Source organism: Clinocottus analis, unplaced genomic scaffold (genome assembly GCF_023055335.1).
Source record: "Clinocottus analis isolate CAN_PGR_092001 unplaced genomic scaffold, fCliAna1.0.p SCAF_2, whole genome shotgun sequence".
In the NCBI taxonomy this organism is placed as follows: domain Eukaryota; kingdom Metazoa; phylum Chordata; class Actinopteri; order Perciformes; family Cottidae; genus Clinocottus; species Clinocottus analis.
In genome coordinates, this window is record NW_027175931.1 from 23,382,793 (window position 1) to 23,401,622 (window position 18,830).

The 18,830-nt window shown below is 44.1% G+C and overlaps 2 protein-coding genes across 4 annotated transcripts in view; one reads left to right on the forward strand and one right to left on the reverse strand.

Annotated features, from left to right (window-relative positions):
• Positions 1–160: 160 nt before the first annotated feature.
• Positions 161–12,771, reverse strand: bicra (BRD4 interacting chromatin remodeling complex associated protein). Of its 3 annotated transcripts, none has more exons than XM_068585086.1 (14): positions 12,714–12,771; positions 10,693–10,738; positions 10,537–10,582; positions 7,576–9,633; positions 7,192–7,380; positions 5,010–5,600; positions 4,446–4,632; positions 4,250–4,347; positions 3,994–4,128; positions 3,846–3,895; positions 3,612–3,760; positions 3,418–3,512; positions 3,215–3,317; positions 161–3,120 (listed from the first exon to the last, which is right to left on the reverse strand). In XM_068585086.1, the coding sequence occupies exons 2-14, from the start codon at positions 10,731–10,733 to the stop codon at positions 1,352–1,354; spliced, it is 5,511 nt and encodes a 1,836-aa protein (XP_068441187.1). In that variant the 5' UTR covers positions 10,734–10,738; positions 12,714–12,771; the 3' UTR covers positions 161–1,351. The 3 variants fall into 3 exon arrangements, with proteins under 3 accessions (XP_068441187.1, XP_068441186.1, XP_068441189.1); XM_068585085.1 differs by having other exon boundaries at positions 3,215–3,320; XM_068585088.1 differs by lacking the exon at positions 7,192–7,380 and having other exon boundaries at positions 3,215–3,320.
• Positions 12,772–14,756: 1,985 nt separating this feature from the next.
• Positions 14,757–18,830, forward strand: part of napab (N-ethylmaleimide-sensitive factor attachment protein, alpha b) — a 5,141-nt gene continuing 1,067 nt past the window's right edge. The window contains exons 1-11 of the mRNA XM_068585690.1: positions 14,757–14,958; positions 16,178–16,257; positions 16,371–16,487; positions 16,746–16,792; positions 16,929–17,006; positions 17,162–17,217; positions 17,579–17,663; positions 17,748–17,852; positions 17,942–18,010; positions 18,474–18,524; positions 18,758–18,830. The exon at positions 18,758–18,830 is cut by the window's right edge and continues 1,067 nt beyond it. Of these exons, the coding sequence (XP_068441791.1) occupies positions 14,861–14,958; positions 16,178–16,257; positions 16,371–16,487; positions 16,746–16,792; positions 16,929–17,006; positions 17,162–17,217; positions 17,579–17,663; positions 17,748–17,852; positions 17,942–18,010; positions 18,474–18,524; positions 18,758–18,830 (859 nt within the window). The 5' untranslated portion in view covers positions 14,757–14,860. The remainder of the gene's footprint in view (positions 14,959–16,177; positions 16,258–16,370; positions 16,488–16,745; positions 16,793–16,928; positions 17,007–17,161; positions 17,218–17,578; positions 17,664–17,747; positions 17,853–17,941; positions 18,011–18,473; positions 18,525–18,757) is intronic.

Here is an 18,830-nt window from a genome sequence, read left to right on the forward strand (position 1 = left end):
ACACACCCCACAGCCACCATCATCATCATCATCATCAGTCATCCAAAAGAATGTACCCTGAAGCTGGACAAACGGCTAAAAGCCTCTGAAATGTTTCATAAAAGAAGCACGGTTTAATTTACAGTTTTACTAAATGTACATTTCTTTTTAAAAAGTGTCATTATACACAATAAATACAATACAAAATTAATCTGTAATACTATACTTCAAATTCTCTTACTGTCTTTTTGTACATTATTATTGTTCCTTTTTTTCCATTTCAACGCTTGTGCTGTGTTTGAATTGTCCACCGGGCTATGAAAAATAAAAAAAGACACAAAAAAAACAGATGGGAGGCAAAAAGAAGAACACAGAAACGGTTCAAGCTGGCCTGCCCCCTGCTGACTGAAATGCATAAACTCCCAACCTGGCATCCCAGTCATCAGGAGAGCAGGTGTGTGTGTGTGTGTGTGTGTGTGTGAGTTTGTGGAGGTGTGGTCAAAAAAGAAAAACCTGGAAAATCATCTGACATTGGATGCAGAAAAGAACCAACTTTCCTCACATTTCATTTACATCTTAGCAGTACAGTAATACAGTACCCAAGAGAAGTCAAAAGGAAAACAACCTCAACGTTTTTCAAAGCAATTTCCTCAACATGTCAACACTTTAAAATGCATGCGAGGCCAAATGCAGACTTGAGCGAGGCTGAGGGTAATTGATTTTTTCCAGACAGAGTAGTTGCCTTGTGAGCAGTGTGACTAAAGACATTCATTCTAGATAAAGAGATGGTCTGTATCAATTGAACATGAGCTGTTAACCCTTTGTGATAAGATAATCAAATTTGATTAGTATGAGAAGACACTATATGTATTTTACCGTTTCGCAGTGTATACCTGGTTGTATTCTCTTCATTTAACATAACTGTTTAAATGAGCTGCCTTATGCTCATTGAGTGTACACCAGGAAAAGAACCAATGTGGTTAAGAGACTCGAGCCACAGGAGAGGAATGTATGAATACCAAATGAGGAAAAGAACAGATCAAAAGCGAAAAAGGAAGAAAGAAATCTCTTGACAATTTCCTCTTGTTACTTGAGCTTGGCTGAGGGAACATGTACAAAATGCCAGACCTCTTAAAGTCAGCAATTCACAAAGACAGTTTTACTTTTGACCACACTCTCACTTATTTCACCACAGGTCTTCCTCGAGCTGTAAATGTCAAAGAAAGGTCTGGACAATTCAAATGGACAAACAAAGCCAACACACCTCGGCAGAATAGTACAGTGATACTGTTTTCACAAAGCCCTCGTTCCCCTGCCCCCATATCTGTCTTTTAGTTCCCGCAAGTCAGTCAGGCCTGAGGCTGAGGGGCTGTTATCTGCTTTGAGTCTGGGGAACCAGGCTGCCATTGTGGCCACGGCCACCGACCTGAGGGTGCTGGGCCAAGGACGAGGACGAGGAAGCAGAAGAGGAGGGTGGTACTGAGGGTCTGTGGGACGAGGCTGCCGAGCCCCCTGGGCGCTGGCTTTGGTGTGACCTGCTGTGGCCCCCTTTAATGTGGTGCCCGCGGGCAGAGGGCTCCTGCTGCAGGTTAAGGATGCTGTCGATGGCACACTGCAGGTGCTCGTTCAGAGAGTCATCCGGAGGGCTGCCGCTGGAGAAGCTGGCGTTATCCATGTCGGGAGAGTCCGACTTGCAGCGTTTCGCGGGAAGCAAAGAGTCTCGTGTGAAGGAGGACTCCGGAGAGGGAGGCCCAGGGGCGTGCGGGTCCATTCTGAATGTCCCACCTGCCCGATGTCTATTTTTCCCACTCGCCCTCTTGTATTTACTTACATCCGTTTCTGGGTCTGTGCGCTCCTCCCCTCGCTCCTTCTCTGGGAGCTGTGGGACATGATGATGGTGTTGTGCGGTTTTGATACCGCGGTTAAACACCTCGTCCATTTCATCCAGCCCCTGCATTGCACTCCCTAATCGGCTCGTTTCGTGGCTTGACTCAGCGTGAGTGTGCGAGGTCTCCCTGCCTCTTTTCTCTACCTTCACACTGGCTATAACTGTCCGCTCTAATGGGGGCGAGGGGGAGGCCTCCTGCCCGGGGGGCGACGGTGTGGGTCTCGGGTAAGACAAACTTTCGTCGCCCCCCCCTGGGACACCAGGTCTCACCCGCGGACTTATGTTTTCCCGGTATGTTTTTCGAAGGGGGAGACGGCACGTTGTCTGTGAGGGAGTGGCAGTGGAGGCAGAATTGTGTTTGACCCGACCCACGTTGTCGTGATCCAATGTCCCGTTCATTTGAGTGGAAGAGGAGGTGGACGATGACCATGTGTGGGAGGAAGAGGTAGAGGAAGATGGGGTTGCAGTGGGGGCAACATTACCTCTCAGTGGTGGGTTACACTGAGCGGTTGTTGTGGTGACCGATGAGGCAGAAAAAGCAGCGCATACAGGAGACTGAGTTCTGATGACTGAAGGAGGGGTTGATAAAGGTTGCGGCTTTGGGTGCGGTACGGCAGCTTCAAACTGGGGCTGAGTCTGAGGCTGGGGTATGGACTGGCTGCTCTGCTGAGGTTGTGGTGTGTGCACTGGGTCTAAGGCAGTGTTGTGGACCACCTTACTAAATCCTGTTTGATCCTGTTTGATCTTCAGCTTCAAGCCAATTCTCCTGCGAGCCTCGTAGGTCTTCATAGGCGGTTTGCTGGTTCTTTGTGGGAGAGCGTCGTCGTCGTCGTCGGCCGCCGGAGAATTGAAGGACGAAGAGGAGAAGGAGGAGGATGCTGCTGAAGCGCGACCGAAAGAGGAGCTCTGGCTGGTGGGTTCGACTCGCCTGCTCGGTGCTGCTGGAGGACAGCTGCTGGACCAGGACACAGAGGCTCCGCCCCCACCCTGCTTTATTACTAGTTTAGTAGAGGGGAAAGGGTTGGTGGAAGGAGGGGCTGGAGCTGGGGCAGGAACTGAAGCAGGGGCAGGAACCGCAGCGGGAGGAAGATTCGGGGCAATGTTTGGGAGAGGGGCTGAGGCAGGAGCGGCAGGTGGTGGAGGAGGGACAGCAGCAGGTACACCTCCACTCAAGGATGTAGCCGCAGCAGAAGAGGATTTATGTTGGGATGAAACTACACTCTCCAACATGCGTGCGTTTGCCACAAACTCCTCTGCAATTAAATAAACAAAAACATATTATTAGCATACACTTAATTTAGATCAAGACCACAAAGCCATTTATGGCCACAAACAGTGGTAGGGTACCTGGTCTCTCCTTGGCCAAAATCCTGTCCTGACCCAACGCAATCTTCTCCTCCTGGATGAACATCCGGTCTATCATCACCATCTCGGCAGAGGGTCCTAGTCTCTGCTCGGGTTTAAACACCAAAAAACATCAGTTCAATATCAATTCAGAACAGAGAAGACATAAGAAGGCACATGGTAAGAATGCTGGTTTATAAACTTACCTTTGACTCAGAAAAGAGCAGGTGGCGATACTTATCCAGCATGGCCTGGGTCCTTTTCAGCAGATTGCTGGAGACCGTCTCAAATTCATCATCCACTGTGCAGGAGAACCAAGATGTTCATGAAGATCGCAAACATTGGGGGATTAAGTAGTAAACTGTAAATTGGCTGCACCAAAAGCTCTGCAGTTTATTACCTCTTTGATAGTCTTGAGAAGAGTTGGCAGTTCCCTGGTAGAGATGGTAAGGCAGCAGTCTGTGCAGTGTGTCCTCAACAGAGTGGAAGGGATCACTGTAGTTTGGGTGAAGCACTGAACCCTGCTGTTTCCTCAGCTGTTCTAGCATCCTGCATGCGTTTACAAAAATATGATTTACAAAAAGACTATTATGAAATGACAGAAATGAGCCATGGAAACGAGTGCGGCAAATACCTGGCCTCTTTGCTGGGCTCTGCACTGAAAGGCATCTTCATTGTTGTTGTCTGTGATGCGAAGACACGTTAAAAACAGGAGTTACACCTTCAAGCTTAGAGGCAGTTTGTTTTAGGAGCACACTTGCATGCAGGGGCACTCCTTTTACCTGAGTTTGTACTGGAGCGAGAGGCTGTAGAGCAGGCATTTGAGTAAGACTAGCTCCTAACACCTGTATCTGCATCCCACCTTGGCCCAGAGTCATCCCTCCCACTGAGCTCATCACCCCTGGCTTTGGCTGAACCTGTGGGGAAAATCAGGAGGATTGGAAACTGACAAAATACATGAACTTACACATTTTACAGACTACAATGACCACCTTTGCATGTCCTACAAATGAACTGGCTTTGAGGTGTGATTTGTACCTGTACAGGCTGGGTAAGGCTGGCAGGAGTGACAGTCTGATTCACCATTGCTCCAGCTGGCCCTTGGGCTCCTGAGAATACCTGTAAGTCACTTGATGCTAAAACGAGAGGAAACAATTCATTACAAGGGGGGAACACTTTGAGGAGTGGGCAAGGCCCTGTCGTGTTGCGTCGTTTGTGGCAAATTGTTTCTGACCTGTAGCAGGAGTTTTGACAAGCAACGGCGTTGGCTGCAGCACCGAGAGAAGCTGAGCAGGTGGACCAGTGTTGGCCGATGGTGCGATCAACACTTGATCAACAGGCACGTCTTGCTGGGAGCTGAACTGACCGGTGACTTGCGGCTGAGTAGACTGCTTGGCCTGCAGCAGGATGTTCTGCTGAACCTGAAAACACATCAGTTTTAACTAAGATTAAGAGATTCTGAACTAGTTTGGTTTCCTAAAGGCTACTCCGACTATTGGTTTGTACTGGTAGGTTGGAAATGATGCATTTAAGCGCAAAAATACCAGGTTTACGTCCCTACTACAAATAGTCACTGATGGGATTTTATTGCCCTCTTATCAATATATTAAACTTGTTAGAATGGTGGAAAATATGGACAATAAGACATATGCGTATTACATTCTTCAACAGTGTGAGCTGTGTTAGATCATATTATTACATCACATGTTTACTACAGGAGGGTGAAAACGTAGCATGTGAAGTTAAAACCTCTCAATGCATGCATTTTCAAGACGTTTGTGGTGAACTGGGACTATACCTGGTGGAGCTTCTCCAGCAGCTGTTTCTGCTGAGGTGAGGGCTGGGTGATGGTTGACAGGGTCTGAAGTTGCGCTCCTATTAATTGCAGGTGGTGCTGCTGCTCTGCTGTCAGGCCGTGGATGGGAACCTGGGCTTTAACTACAGCAGTAACAGGAGTGCTGACAGAAAGAGCGGTGAACTGGTGCTGTGAGGGAGGTGTAGCAGGAGGCTTGGGCGACTGTGACATGGGAGGCATTTCTTGTTGATAAGGGACAGGATGTGAGGCCGGTCGTGGCTGAGGCTGAAGCTGTACTTGAATGTGGGTCTGCTGCGGCTGGCCTTGTTGAGCGGTTTGGGGGGACTCTGCCATCTGGTTATGTACAATATAGAGCTGAGGATGATTTGAGGGTGTGCATGAGCGGGAGGGAGTTTGAGGCTGCGGCTGAGGCTGAGAGGGAGGACGCGACTGCTGTTGATGGTGCGGCGACTGGATCTGTTGGCTCAGAGTGAGAGGAGACTGGGAAGGCTGTGGGCTGTCTGCCACTGGGGCAGACAATACTGGGGACATGCCCTGGATCTTCAGGGCCGGCTGATGTCCACTGGAGGGTACCTGAAGTGGCGGAGTCAGAAATTACTGATATGCTTATTTGATCCAAGAACACTATTTTAACAGAGGAGGAAAAACAAGCACAAAATCATACACTGATCGTTCTGCATGCAAACAGTATAGTAAATATGATTCTAGTTTATAGTTCAAGATTTTACACAATTAAATAGGGCTGGGCGATATGAGAATTTCAATTAAAATCAAAAATATATTTATTATAATATGCATGCAAACATATCCATGATTACGTGTAAAGTGTTTATTACAACGACAGTGTTCCACTGTGTGAAGAGACAAAACTCTTCACACATTTAAAACAAACACCAAAATATATTTTGTTGGGGTTTAATTATACTTTGTTTGAAATGGTTAACTTGCACAATAGTAAAATGATAATCAATATTATTGCAATTCCACAGGAAATCAATATGAAAATATCGCCCAACCCTGATACAAAATTACACAAAAGGTGGGTAGAACAACACCAAACAAAACAAAAGCAGAGTGTTAGACTTTAAAATCTAGCAGCTGCTGAAGTAGAGGTAGCCAACTGATTTTTTTCGTAGCGTTTGAAGAGGATCACACATAAAAAGGGAGCAATGATCATTTGTTGAGCCAAAAAGAAAAACAGTTGACAAAAGCAATAAGTAAAAAATCTGCGGGCTTGTGATGGAGAAGTAGAAGGGGGCCTGAAGACTTCAGGGACTAGGGAGCATGACTTATTGTTTTGGGGTTATTACACGGGTCGGACTAGGGGTTACATGGGGTAGTGGCACTGGAAGCACATGACAGTCTAAACAATAAGGGCAGGGTTGACAGAGGTGTGGATTGATTGATCAGTCATTGGTCAGTAGTGCTGCAGATGAGGGTGAGTTGAGTGATTCTGATTGAGCAGAGTGTTAGTGAAGAGGTAAACAAGCTGCCCAAAGCCCTTCACAGCCCGGGTAAACACAAGTGTTATTAATAAAATTAATTACGGGCCCATTGTATTTCGGGTTTCACAGTGGTTTCAGTGAGCCAGCATGCACAATACCAGGACGATGGCGCACTTAAATGAAACAGGGCCACAATTTACGTTACTAACGACACCTGTCTTTCCCCGACAATGACATCTCAAAATGGCAGCTGTAAAAAGGGACTCCTGGCACCTTGGTATCTCATATATTAAAAGCATGAGCTTGCTTTTTTTGTATTTGTTTTCCAAATAAAATGAATGATAAACATACCAAATTAGTTTTACACTTTCAAAAATAAAAAAAAATAAAAAAAACTGGCACTTGATTGCCAGTCCTACATTGTATTGCCGTGCAAATAGCTAAATATTGAAATGGCCCAATGGCTGACATACAATTTATATGGACAACTGGAATGATCATGCCTTTACATACAACAAAGCAATGTTAGAAAAACACACACAGACACTGCAAGCAAGTAATTATTGAGCTGAGGAATTGCAAGTGAGTGCCATGAAAGCAATGACTAATGCAGAAGAGAAGAACAGAACAGTGACGGGGAAAGGTAAGATATACCCTAACACTGTGGCGGCAGCAGCAGCAACAAGTGGGTGGGGCTTAACATAAAGGGGCATTTCTACCTGCTTTACCACAGCTGTCATGTGGGAGGGGCCAGGGGGAGGACTGTGGCTCTGACCCACCCAAGAGTCAGTTAATTGGCTGTCATGGACAGCAGGGGCCGGAGCAGTGACGGTGTTGCTGCTGACGATTACGGACGCTGGTACGCCCACAGAGGGGGTTGACTCATTCTCTGATTGGTGGTGCTGCTCCTGATAGGAGCACATTTACCATTTCAGGACGAGGGAGGGAAGGAAGAAGGGGATTGGAGGGAATGGGGAGTAAAATAGTACACCAAAGAGGTCAGAGCAAGATAACACTCCGTGCATGTTATTAAAAAAATTTCAAGACAATGTTAACTGTTCAGTACATAATTAAAGTGAAGATGCCAAGAGTGGAACACTGACCTGTTGCAAGAACATCTGCAGAGACTCCTGGCTCAGGATCATACTGGAGCCCTGGTTGGTGAACAGTAACCTCCCTGGACTGTGTTGAGCCTGATGGGGGACCAGCCCCACTGCTGTGACAGGGGAAGAGGTGGACACAGACATGGACGGAGAAGAAGAGGGTACCGTGGTAACGGTGGACACAGAGGAACCTGGTTGCATGGTGAGGATAGAGGCTTGCGTTGCATGCTGCTGAGTGGGATGAGCAGCCTGGTCTGTGGAGCTACCCAGCACACTAACACACTCTCCCGGCTGGCCTTGAGCCATGGTTGCTGCTCCTGTGCTGCTGCTGCTGCTGCTGCTGGGAACACCACCGAGCTGAGGTTGCAGGGCTGGCTGAAGGCTGACCGCGGGACTCAGCCCCTCCACCTGGCTAAGCATGGTCAGGGAGTTCTGGATCGGCATGCCCTGTATGACTGTCTGGGCATGACCTGAGACAGTGTGGGTCTGTGTCTGGCTTTGACTCTGGGCCAATGAGACAGGCATCTGAAAGAGGGTGGGTGTGCCCATCTGGCCAGGTTGGAGCTGAATGGATCCAGATAGGATGTGGGCACCAGGATGGCCCTGTGAAGTCAACATCTGACCCAAGTTGATGTTCTGGTTTGCAGTTAAAATCTGGTTTGCGATGAGCTGTCCACCAGGTCCCTGACTAGTTATGATGTGCCCCCCAGGGTGCTGGGTCAGGATCTGCCCACCTGCCTGTAGCTGTGGCAGGAGAAACTGGTGATTCTGACCCATAACGATGCTGCCTTGTTGGTTTAACAAGTGTACACTGAGGGGCTTGCCAGATTGTTGTGCTGCTTGTTGCTTGAATAAGGTTTGCTGAAACTGTTGGCCTTGTGTTGTGGCTTGAGTACTCAGAACAACATTTGAACCCGGCTTTCCCGTCAGGAAGGCTACATTCTGAGCAGCAGAAACTGGAATTTGTTGTAACCCTAAAGCCTTGTGAGCATCGTTTTGCAAGGGTTGGGGCGATGGCTGCGAGTGTTGCTGCTGCTGTTTGAAGAGTTTCGGTTGGATGGCTCCCCCCTGAGGGGGTTTAGGCTGAATGGGTGTTGGTGTGCGCTGGATGATCACGTTCTGCATGATTTGGCCTTGAGTTTGCACCTGGGGTCCAATTCCTGAACTTAGAGTGGTGCTGCCAAAGCCAAGAATCCCAGCAGGAGCAGTCATTGTACCGCCACTGCTGCTGTTTGAACTGCTGACACAAACAGCCGGTCCATTTAAAGCTGGAGATCCCAAAGTGGCTTTGTTACCTTGGATCAGAAGTCCACCACCTGAGCCCCCAAGCGCCGTCTGAGAACCAGCACCTGATACCTCTTGCCCAGACTGGTGCAGCTGGTAACCACCCATGGCTTTAGCTAGGATAGGCTGCCCAGACTGATTGATAGTCATGACTGTAGGTTGACCCACAACCTGAATCTGTCCGATACCCAAATGTCCAGACTGACTCCCATTAGGAAGCGCTTGGAGACTTGAAATGGGTTGAAGCGTCACATTTCCCAGGCCCATAGGCTGCATAAATGGCTGAACACTAATGGCCTTGTTCATGACCTGGGGTTGGAGTTGAAGGCCCTGCTGAGCAAGCACGGACCCCAGCATGTCAGCCGTGGCATTGGGAGGAGTAGCCGTGATGCTCTGGGCCGACCCAGGAAAAATTGCTGCTGCTCCCCCAACACCAACACCTATGCCTACACCAACGGCAGCCCCAGAGAGGCTGGCATCAGGCAGTGTCTGTACCACCTGCGTAAGGCCTGGAATGCCAAAGGAGCCCAGGTCCAGCTCAGCCTCTGCTTCCTGTAAGCTTTGCTCTGTGATGTTGGCTTCAGCCAAGCTCTGCTGCAGGATGTCACATGGCTCGTGATTTGTACCGATCCCATTGCTCCCTGCATCACCACCCGGGGATCCTCCCAAGATGTCATCATCCTCCAGGAAGTCCAGGTCAACACTGACTCTGGGTAAGCCTGCCGGCTCATTGGCCGACAGCTGGACCGCAGGCTGGACCTCTGCAACAAGGCCCTTAAAAGAAAGCAGGAAAGAAGTGAAACAAGGTGATGGATGCAAATAATGGCCCGATGTGATGGTGAGCAGTGCAACCGAGTTACCACAGAAGTACAGACATGAAAACCCCACAAAAAACCTTTGTTACATTGTAACAAGCACAAAAACCTCTCGTATCATTGCGGCAAGTCAAAGCTCTTGGAGTGTAGATATGTTAGTGGAAAGGGAGGGTATTTGGAGGTGCGTGCTACATAGAAGGATAGAAAACAGGAGGAGGAGGATTGGGGGATTTTACTCACCCCAGTGGTAGAGAAGAACGAGCTTGAGGGATCACTCGAACCATCCAATAGGTCGTCAGTGTCCAACTACAGACACACCCACCCAGGATAGGACAGACAGAAACCAAAAGGCACCCAAACCAGCAGGCAAAAGCCACCAGGACAGAGAAACATACAGACCATCAACAGAGGAGGAGGACAAGGAAAGGACAGAAAAACAGTCCCGAGACCCCAGATTGTTAAGAACCAGCAAAAAGATAAGCGACAGAGGGGCAAAATGATAGGAATAACACAGAGTTGGGAAGCGTTAGTATTAGCAATTCTCATTTTGTGAATTAGCCTAATAAAAAGGGAAGGCAGGGTGAAAGCATAAATAGTGCAATTAAAAAGCAAAGACAACCATTGAGCAGAGGAAGCCGTGAAAAAAAGAATAAATGAAGGTAGTGCGGGGCATGGGTTTCCGTGTGCATGTTTGTGTTATCCGAAAGTGACTAAAGTACGACGTCATGCAAGTCCCAACTACAATATGCACACCTAAGACTCGCCATCCCGTCAATTACAAACCCATTTTTTGTAACTATAAATCACAAGCCTGACACACGTGTCTTTGTTGACTTTGTTCCGTTTCCTTTCTCATACTTACATGGGTCTCAGATCCATGAAGAAAGTCATTGAGAGCTTCTGGGTCACTGCAGGAGAAAACAATGCGATTCACAACAGTACCAGACGAGATGACTCAGAAGACTGAGCGGTTTGTTCAATATGAAACTGATCTTTCACCGTGTCAGCAGTAACTTACCAAATTACATCTAGAAGGCACCTGCCATCTTCATCATCCATGACAACTGTTAAAGATGAAAAAGGTTGTAAGTCCATTGATTGGCTTAGCTTCATTCATAATAATAACACATTTTAATTTAAAAACACAAAAATTACCCTTACCCCAGATTAATATGTCCAACCATATGTCCAGTTACATTTACATCATAACTTTTCAGTATTGTGTTTGATATTGTAGCTCCATATTTAGTGCTTTGGTTGTTTGGTGGGACAGTGAGATATAAATGCTGCTATATTATGTTGATCGTCTTCAAATGCTCCTCTGCCTCAGTGTAAGGAGCAATGTCACATGGTGATAAATTATCAGCAATCATTTAGATAAAAACATTAAAATGTCATTTATTGGATTCCTTCAGAAATTTTATGCAGGACATCATTATTGCGCAATTCCGTTATTATTGCAGAATAACCTTTAATTAAGCTTCTTGATTACTTTCAGAGAAGAAAGTAGTATGTGGTTACATGGTTGTTAACCACAATGTCAGTCCGTCAACCCTTTATTTTTAGGAAATAATTACTTTACTGCCTCATTATTCATTCGTACCCTAAACCAAACATACAAAACCTGTTGTTCAGCTACTAGTAAATTAAATGTCTGACATTGTTTACATTTGTTTTTTTTGGTGCACTTTCTTGATTGTTTTCTTTATTGTTTAGATTTTGTATATTTTTCTCCACTTTGCACTGCAACACAACAATCTCCCTTGTGATTATATATATATATATATATATATATATATATATATATATATATATATATATATATATATATATATTTGTTATTAAAAAATCAATGCCAAGTGTGAATAGTTCATCACACATGGGCTGTTTTGTCACAATTACGAGTAATAACTCAACACATTACATCAGTATTGCTGTCAGAAATCTCTGCAGTTGGTCTTGTGAGAATAAAGCAAAGACACTTTAATAAAGACAATGGGTGTACATTTTACAGCATAAGCTCATCGTCATCATCAGTTGTAACATGTCATGTTTTTACACACACACATACACACAATGTCCAAAAATCCGCCTCCACAAAGCCGGTATGAACTACAGAGATCAAGCAGCAGCTGTGTTTGCAACACACTGAGAAATAGCGGACGGCAAAAGACAACAAACTGAAAACGCGCGGTTTTCACACAACCTGGACAGATTAAGAGTGCGGGCTCTCGCTGAATTCACCCCGAAGTCCCCACAAACTGTGCCTGGCGCTTCCAGTGAAACCCAAACAACAAGTCTACGATATAGCCACGGTCCTGAGAGAAACATCCCCGGTTGCCGCTCTAAAAAGGCAGCGTATCGTAGCCATTACTCGGTGTGAGCAGCCAGTGCGCAGGATATGAATGGAGACTGCAAGCGGCTTGCTACATGCTAGCTGCTGTTTTCAGAGAGCTTTTGCATGCATATTTTGCAAATTCTTTACATTACGCAATATTAAACAGCGACACGAGTGGCTTAAGATTCTAATTAAATAAAACGTTAAATTTCAAAATCCCGTTTTACGTCCATTTCCAGCATTTTGATGCATCTGGATTGAATTTCGTTAGCCTAGCTAGCTAGCAAGCTAAGCCAATCCAGCTATCAACAATATTCAGACGCACAGCTAGCTTGAGCCTTTGACATTCAAAACAAACCACCGAGTGACACAATTTTAACACTCGTGTTGCAAAGCAGCACCTCGATTCAACCTCAACGTGACAGTGCTGATTGCTCAGAAGTATACACGCAATTGCGTAGCGAGCTATCTATCTCTCCTTGCAAGCAAAATATGAGTAAATGTAGGAATACTCTTGGATGAAGGGGGGTATGCTTGGGAATTCGGTGGAAAATGACTATGTGTGCCGGGCCGTGCAGCAATGTGGCGTGTCGGTTGCGAGAGTTGTGCAGTTTGCGGCTTCGCTGCAGTGCGCGAAAATTGCAGCTTTGTAACAGTTATTTGGATAAATAGAAAAATCTCAACATTTGTAACAAACTCACCCGAGACGATAGAGGTGCAGGCAGCGCGGGGTCTCCAGGACAGCCTCGCACGGGCTGCTGTACAGGACCCAACTACAGGCAGGAAACAGGAGACTTCCGTTTTGCCTGAATGGAAATTGTTGTGCCTCGTCGGGAGCTGAAGCTGAGCTCTATTATTGTATTTAGAGGCTCTTGTACTTCAGTAATTCAAGTAATACTTAGATATAAGTAGAACAGTACGAATACCACATCGAGAAATACTCAACTGCAAGTAAAAATCCCGCATTCAAAACCTTACTTTAAGTATGTAAAAGTGAGGTTTTGTTAATATGTAAGCAAATTAGGCTACTAACGTTTCCACGAGTAAAAGTTCTCATTAAAAAGTGGATCTTGAGGAAAACCTAATCATGTATGTTAAAATCATTATAAATGCTTGGAAGGTTGGCGACCAAGCACGCCTTATTTGTTTCCCTACTCAATAGCAAAAATATAAAGACATTTGTCATCAAAGAGAAGTCATGTACAATACATTAATTTATGAATTTCCCCTTCAATATATATATTTCACATAATTGAAACGTTTCTGAGAAGTTATGAGGACAAACGTGCACATATTGTCACTTTCAGATACAAAAGGTTTGCATAGTCTTTGTGTCCAATTAGTCTGGAAAGTTGGAAATGTGGGGACTTTTCCTCATAATAGCTGTCAGGCTAATGATTATACTTTAAATCATCCAAGAACTAACCAACTGTTTTGCCTGGCAGAGCTAAAACATCCTGATCCAAAGCTCAAAGTGGAATCTGGAACGATAGTGGCTGACCAGAGGACTCTGTATAGGGAGCTTTTTTCAGACAGTTATTAATTTATGCTTCTCCAATCTCTTATTCCAAGTATCAAATATGGCAGCAACACTGTAATGTTTTGGGAATGCTTTGCTGATCAGCATTCGGGAGAATCATATGTATGTCTCTTTTTCAGGCAGGACGGACATCTAAACCCTAGGACAGCTGTGCATAACAAAATCATCTGGTTAAAGGCTTACATAATACCTACAGTCACGTTGTCTAGTCACTTTCAGAGGAACTTTTTGGCCATCTAACCCAAAGTAATCTAGAACAAGAACATGGAGTAAGTTCAAATGTGAATGACAAAGTCAATGTTTGGTTCAAAATGCTGCAGATATTGTGCTAAGACTTAAAATAACCAGAAGGTTGTTTGAAAGTACTTTTATATGTTTGTTGTTTACATGTATCTATTATTGCACTATATTTATTGTTTTTATTATGGTTGTATTATTCTATATCGGTATTATTCTTTAAATGTGCAACAACTTGGCCAATAAGTTATTATCCATCATCCAAACCGCTTATCATCATTAGGGTCGCGGGGCACTGGAGCCGATCCCAGCTGTCAATGGGCGATAAATTATTATGATTCTTAAAATTAAATTGAGAAGCAGAACAAACATGTTTTACAACACTATGGAATATAATTATTGTCATAAAAAAGGATGTGACAAAACATTTTTAACATCAAGCAGGTGTTTTGCAGTTCCGCTCAGCTGAATAATAAGCTGAATTGCATTTGCCTTTTTGTTTAACTTCTTTAAATATGTTGTACCAACTTAAACCAAATCAATCAAATCATCTTTGCAGTTGAGCCTATTAGCATCCTGAGTGGAAATACACTTATACTATCTTTACATAATTTACTGATATAAAATAACCATTACATGAGAACAAAAAGAAATATTACTATATTATTTGCATTATTTGAGTATTTGCATTATTTGTTTTTTACAGAATAAGTTAATATACATTTTACTGAACTGGCACATTATGCACAATGAGTACTTTGAATATTTTTGAACGAATATATATATATGAATACTAATACTTGTAATTTACATAAGTAAAATGTTTAATGCATGACTTTGAGTACATTTTCTACACCGTGGTATTGTGTTTTGGGAGGATAGAAGTTGAACTATTACAAAGAGCACCTGAACGCAGCAGCCCCCCCTGTCACATGACAGGGGCGATAGTTACTTTGCGGCAGGTGACGTGACAAGACGAACCAACTCCGCTGCTGTTAACTCCAAATAGCAAGTTTGTTGACTTTTGCATTTTCTCGGTCTTCCCTCTACATCCGAGCAGGAATACGAAAGATGGACAATAGCGGGAAAGAAAAGGAAGCAATGGCTCTCGTAGCCGAGGCTGAGAAGAAAATGAAGTCGTCGACGTCGTTTTTCGGAGCGATGTTTGGGTGAGTGTGCCAGTTAGCTGCTAGCTAGCTGCGGTGGAGCTAATTCTGTCAAAGCTAAAGGCTAACTAAGCGGAAGATGGATGGCTGCCCACCTAGGGTCCCAGAAACAACCACAGTGAGCCCACTGCCACAAAGTGCTGTGTTAAACGTTATCTCACGTGATGTTGTCGGGGTCAAAGCTATGCAAGATAATGCTACAGTTTAGCTTTTATGTCGCGTTATCTTCGCTCAGATCGCTAATGAACAGAACAGTCTCAAAGAGATGACCTACATGCAGCAGTGAACGAGGCTCAGTTACACAACGCCAATATGCCTATATAATAGTTAGTTTGTAGTTTATTCCAAATGACCAGTGTAACGTGAATTTACTTTAGTATGAGTTTACTGTCGCTGTCTTAGCGCCATCTACTGGGAGAAACCGTGCATTGGCCACTCAGTCTGTCGGCGCAAATCCCACGCGCATGTTTGTTTACAGTTGCAGGGTGGGACAGTTTTGTGAGTTGCAATGGATTAAGTTAAAATAGTGAGTTAAGCATTGGCCCACCGACATTGCTGAGAATGGATGTCGTAGTCCCAAACTCAGTTTGAGTAATTGAAGCCGTTTTTTGTTAAATTTATAAACTTACATCCCTGCTCAGAGTTAGATTAGATAAGATAAGCTTTTATTGATCCCAACATGGACATTCAGGTATTAATGGGACTAAAAAGAAGTTAGCAGTCTAGTAAATAGACTTCGTGTGTGTGTGTGTGTGTGTGTGTGTGTGTGTGTGTGTGTGTGTGTGTGTGTGTGTGTGATTAAGTAGTGGATGGTCTCTGTCTTGATATATAAATAGAACGTAGCAAAATAGAATAACTTGAGTAAGATAAGATAGTATGATGTCGTATGTGATATCAAATATTGTATGAGATGCAATGTAATAATAATAATAGCCCAATATAATTGTTAACACTAATGATTCACATTTAAGGATGATCACAGTTGTTCAATTGCTCAGCATTATTCATTTTGACAACAGAAGTTTAAAAGAATAAAAATCCAATTGGGAGTTAAATTAGCTTGGTTTATATAACATATATGATATACATCACCACAGGAATGTTTTGGCTGAGTGATCAGGGAATGCCTGTCTGTCAAACCCCAACATTATCAATATATAGTTATTAAATATTGCACTTGATATTTGCCAATGTTCAACTATGCATGAATGCTTTCCCACAGGGGTTCCTCCAAGACGGAAGAGGCCTGTGACATGTATGTGAGGGCAGCCAACATGTACAAAATGGCCAAAAATTGGTGTGGTAAGAATGATATGGGGTGATGATAACGTGTGCAACAATCGCCTTCCTTTTGTACTCTTGTTAGCTCTCTGTAGACTTTCAGCTCTTCTTAAGGTGCAACGTTGTCTTTTCAGCTGCAGGGAACGCATTCTCCCAGGCGGCTCGCCTGCACCTCCAGATGCAAAGCAAACATGATGCGGCGACCAACTTCATAGACGCTGGAAATGCCTTCAAAAAAGCAGATCCACAAGGTGATAGTTACTCACCTTTACGAGCTGCTCTCTCAGTTCCAACTGACACGTGCTTGAAGTCAGTGTCAGCTGATGTCATTGGGGTCGACCAGGTTCAGGTTGTCCATAGTTAAACCACATTACTTACGGCTTCTCCCACTGTGCAATAAGAACATAGCTTTGCACCAGGAAAAACAGGTGCAAATGTCCGGGGAAGTTTATTCTCACTTTGTTTTTACTCGACGTGTCTAAAAATATTTATGTTTTATTTCTCAACAGAGGCCATAAACTGCCTCAATCGAGCTATTGAGATATACACTGATATGGTGAGTGGACTGACAGGAAAAGTCTTTTTCTTTTTTTTTTTAATTTTTACAATATTTACAGAGGAACAAAATGAAGGATGTAACATGAAACTCTGTTGAAAACCTGCTGATCGTGTTTGTCTGTCTTTTGTAATAGGGGCGCTTCACCATCGCAGCCAAACATCACATCACGATTGCTGAAATATACGAGACTGAGATGGTGGACATTGACAAGGTCAGATATCTGTGTTTCATGTGTATTACTGTATGTATTCAGTCCCTTTTTTTAAAGGCAGATTATGGCTTCTAATTGAACAGCTGATAATGTTTCAAACTTCCCTAAGCTCTGCTTGACTTATTTAAAAACATTTTCTCCAATTTCCATTCCAGGCCATTGCTCATTATGAACAAGCAGCAGATTATTACAAAGGGGAGGAGTCCACCAGGTGATTACTTTAGATGAGCAATATTATACTCTTTCTGCTTTTAATGAATGCAATTTGTTTTCCTCTTTGAATCATTAGTTTTATGATTGTGCAGTTTTCGTTAACTTGACACTCTTTGACCCATGATTGCCTTTAATTGAACCAGATTATTTTTTGTTGTTGCTTTTTTAATGTATTACAATGAATGTTCTTAATTGTTTTTAAATCTTGTTTTTTTCTGCATTATGTTTTGATGCTTTCAATGGGTTTATGTGAAGCACTTTGAATCGCTTTGTTGTTGAAATGTGCTCTACAGATAAACTTGCCTTGATGTCTGTGAGTATTTGTGTGCTGAGAAGCTTCTCTGCTTTTTGCCTTCCAGTTCAGCAAACAAGTGCCTTCTGAAAGTAGCAACCTACGCGGCTCAGCTGGAGCAGTACCCAAAAGCCATTGAGATCTATGAACAGGTGAGATCATGCTCACCAGCAGCCTTCGCACCAACATGTTGCTCAATCGCTTGTGGGAACCAATTCCAACTTTTGTGATTTTAGGTTGGAACCCACGCGATGGACAGTACACTCCTGAAATACAGTGCCAAGGATCACTTCTTCAAGGCAGCGCTCTGTCACTTCTGTGTAGACATGCTGAATGCAAAAGTAAGACTAGCAACACTCAAACTTGTCCCCGTGTGCAGAAAGTGTCTCGTGAGCCTCTTTTTCCTAATATCCGCCCTCCTGTCGTCCAGCTCGCTGTGCAGAAGTATGAAGAGATGTTTCCGGCCTTTTCAGACGCGCGGGAATGCAAGCTGTTGAAGGTAAGCACTGATGTTATTTTAGAGTTTAAATCCACAAACGTACAATACCAACATTGGATAATCCTCTAGATGTAGAGAGAGCAGTAGAACTCTGCCGACTACTGAGAGACCGCTTCCCTCCTGCTCTCGTCTCCGTAGTTTTCGATCAGAACTGTCGGTAACTTGCTCACATTTACGTGCTAGTAATGGAAAAACAACAGTTTAATAAAAATAAAGCCTCATGCTTAAACGTTCCTGCGAAACCATTTCACTCCGCAGCATAAAATTAAAAAAGCACCAGTACACTTTAAGCCCTCAACAATTCAGACTGGATTAAGAAAGCCATGCTGGCGTTTAACAACGCTAGAAGCAATACTTCATTTTCTAATGTTTAAAGTCATCTAGACAGTGTACTATAGCCTGTTGTCCTGGCATTGCAGTTGTGTGGTTCTGATGTACAGTATTATTGTTTTTATCTAACCAGAAACTTCTAGATGCCTTTGAAGAGCAGAACGTGGAGGCTTATACGGACTCGGTGAGTGGACAGTTTCCTTTCAGCAGAATCAACGAGTTTCTGCAGCAGTTCGTTTGAAAAGCGTCAATATGTGGTTGAAGTGCAGACTTTTAACCTTTATTTTAACGGATTTAACTTATTATTACAGACATTTTACACAGACCCCCCCCCCCCAGTCCAAATACTTATGGCCTTCACATAGGTCACACATTTGTTATGAGAGAATTTTATTAGAATTTCCCTCTGATTTGCAGGTGAAGGAATTCGACACCATTTCGCGGTTGGACCAGTGGCTCACCACCATGCTTCTCCGCATAAAGAAAACCA

Coding starts and splice junctions, on each gene's coding strand:
- bicra (XM_068585085.1), bottom strand. CDS start 10,733: ATGGATGATGAAGATGGCAGGTGCCTTCTAGATGTAATTTG. Junction 9,634..10,536: donor TTCATGGATCTGAGACCCAT/GTAAGTATGAGA, acceptor CTTTCTTTTAAG/GGCCTTGTTGCAGAGGTCCA. Junction 3,121..3,214: donor TTTGGCCAAGGAGAGACCAG/GTACCCTACCAC, acceptor ATTTAATTGCAG/AGGAGTTTGTGGCAAACGCA.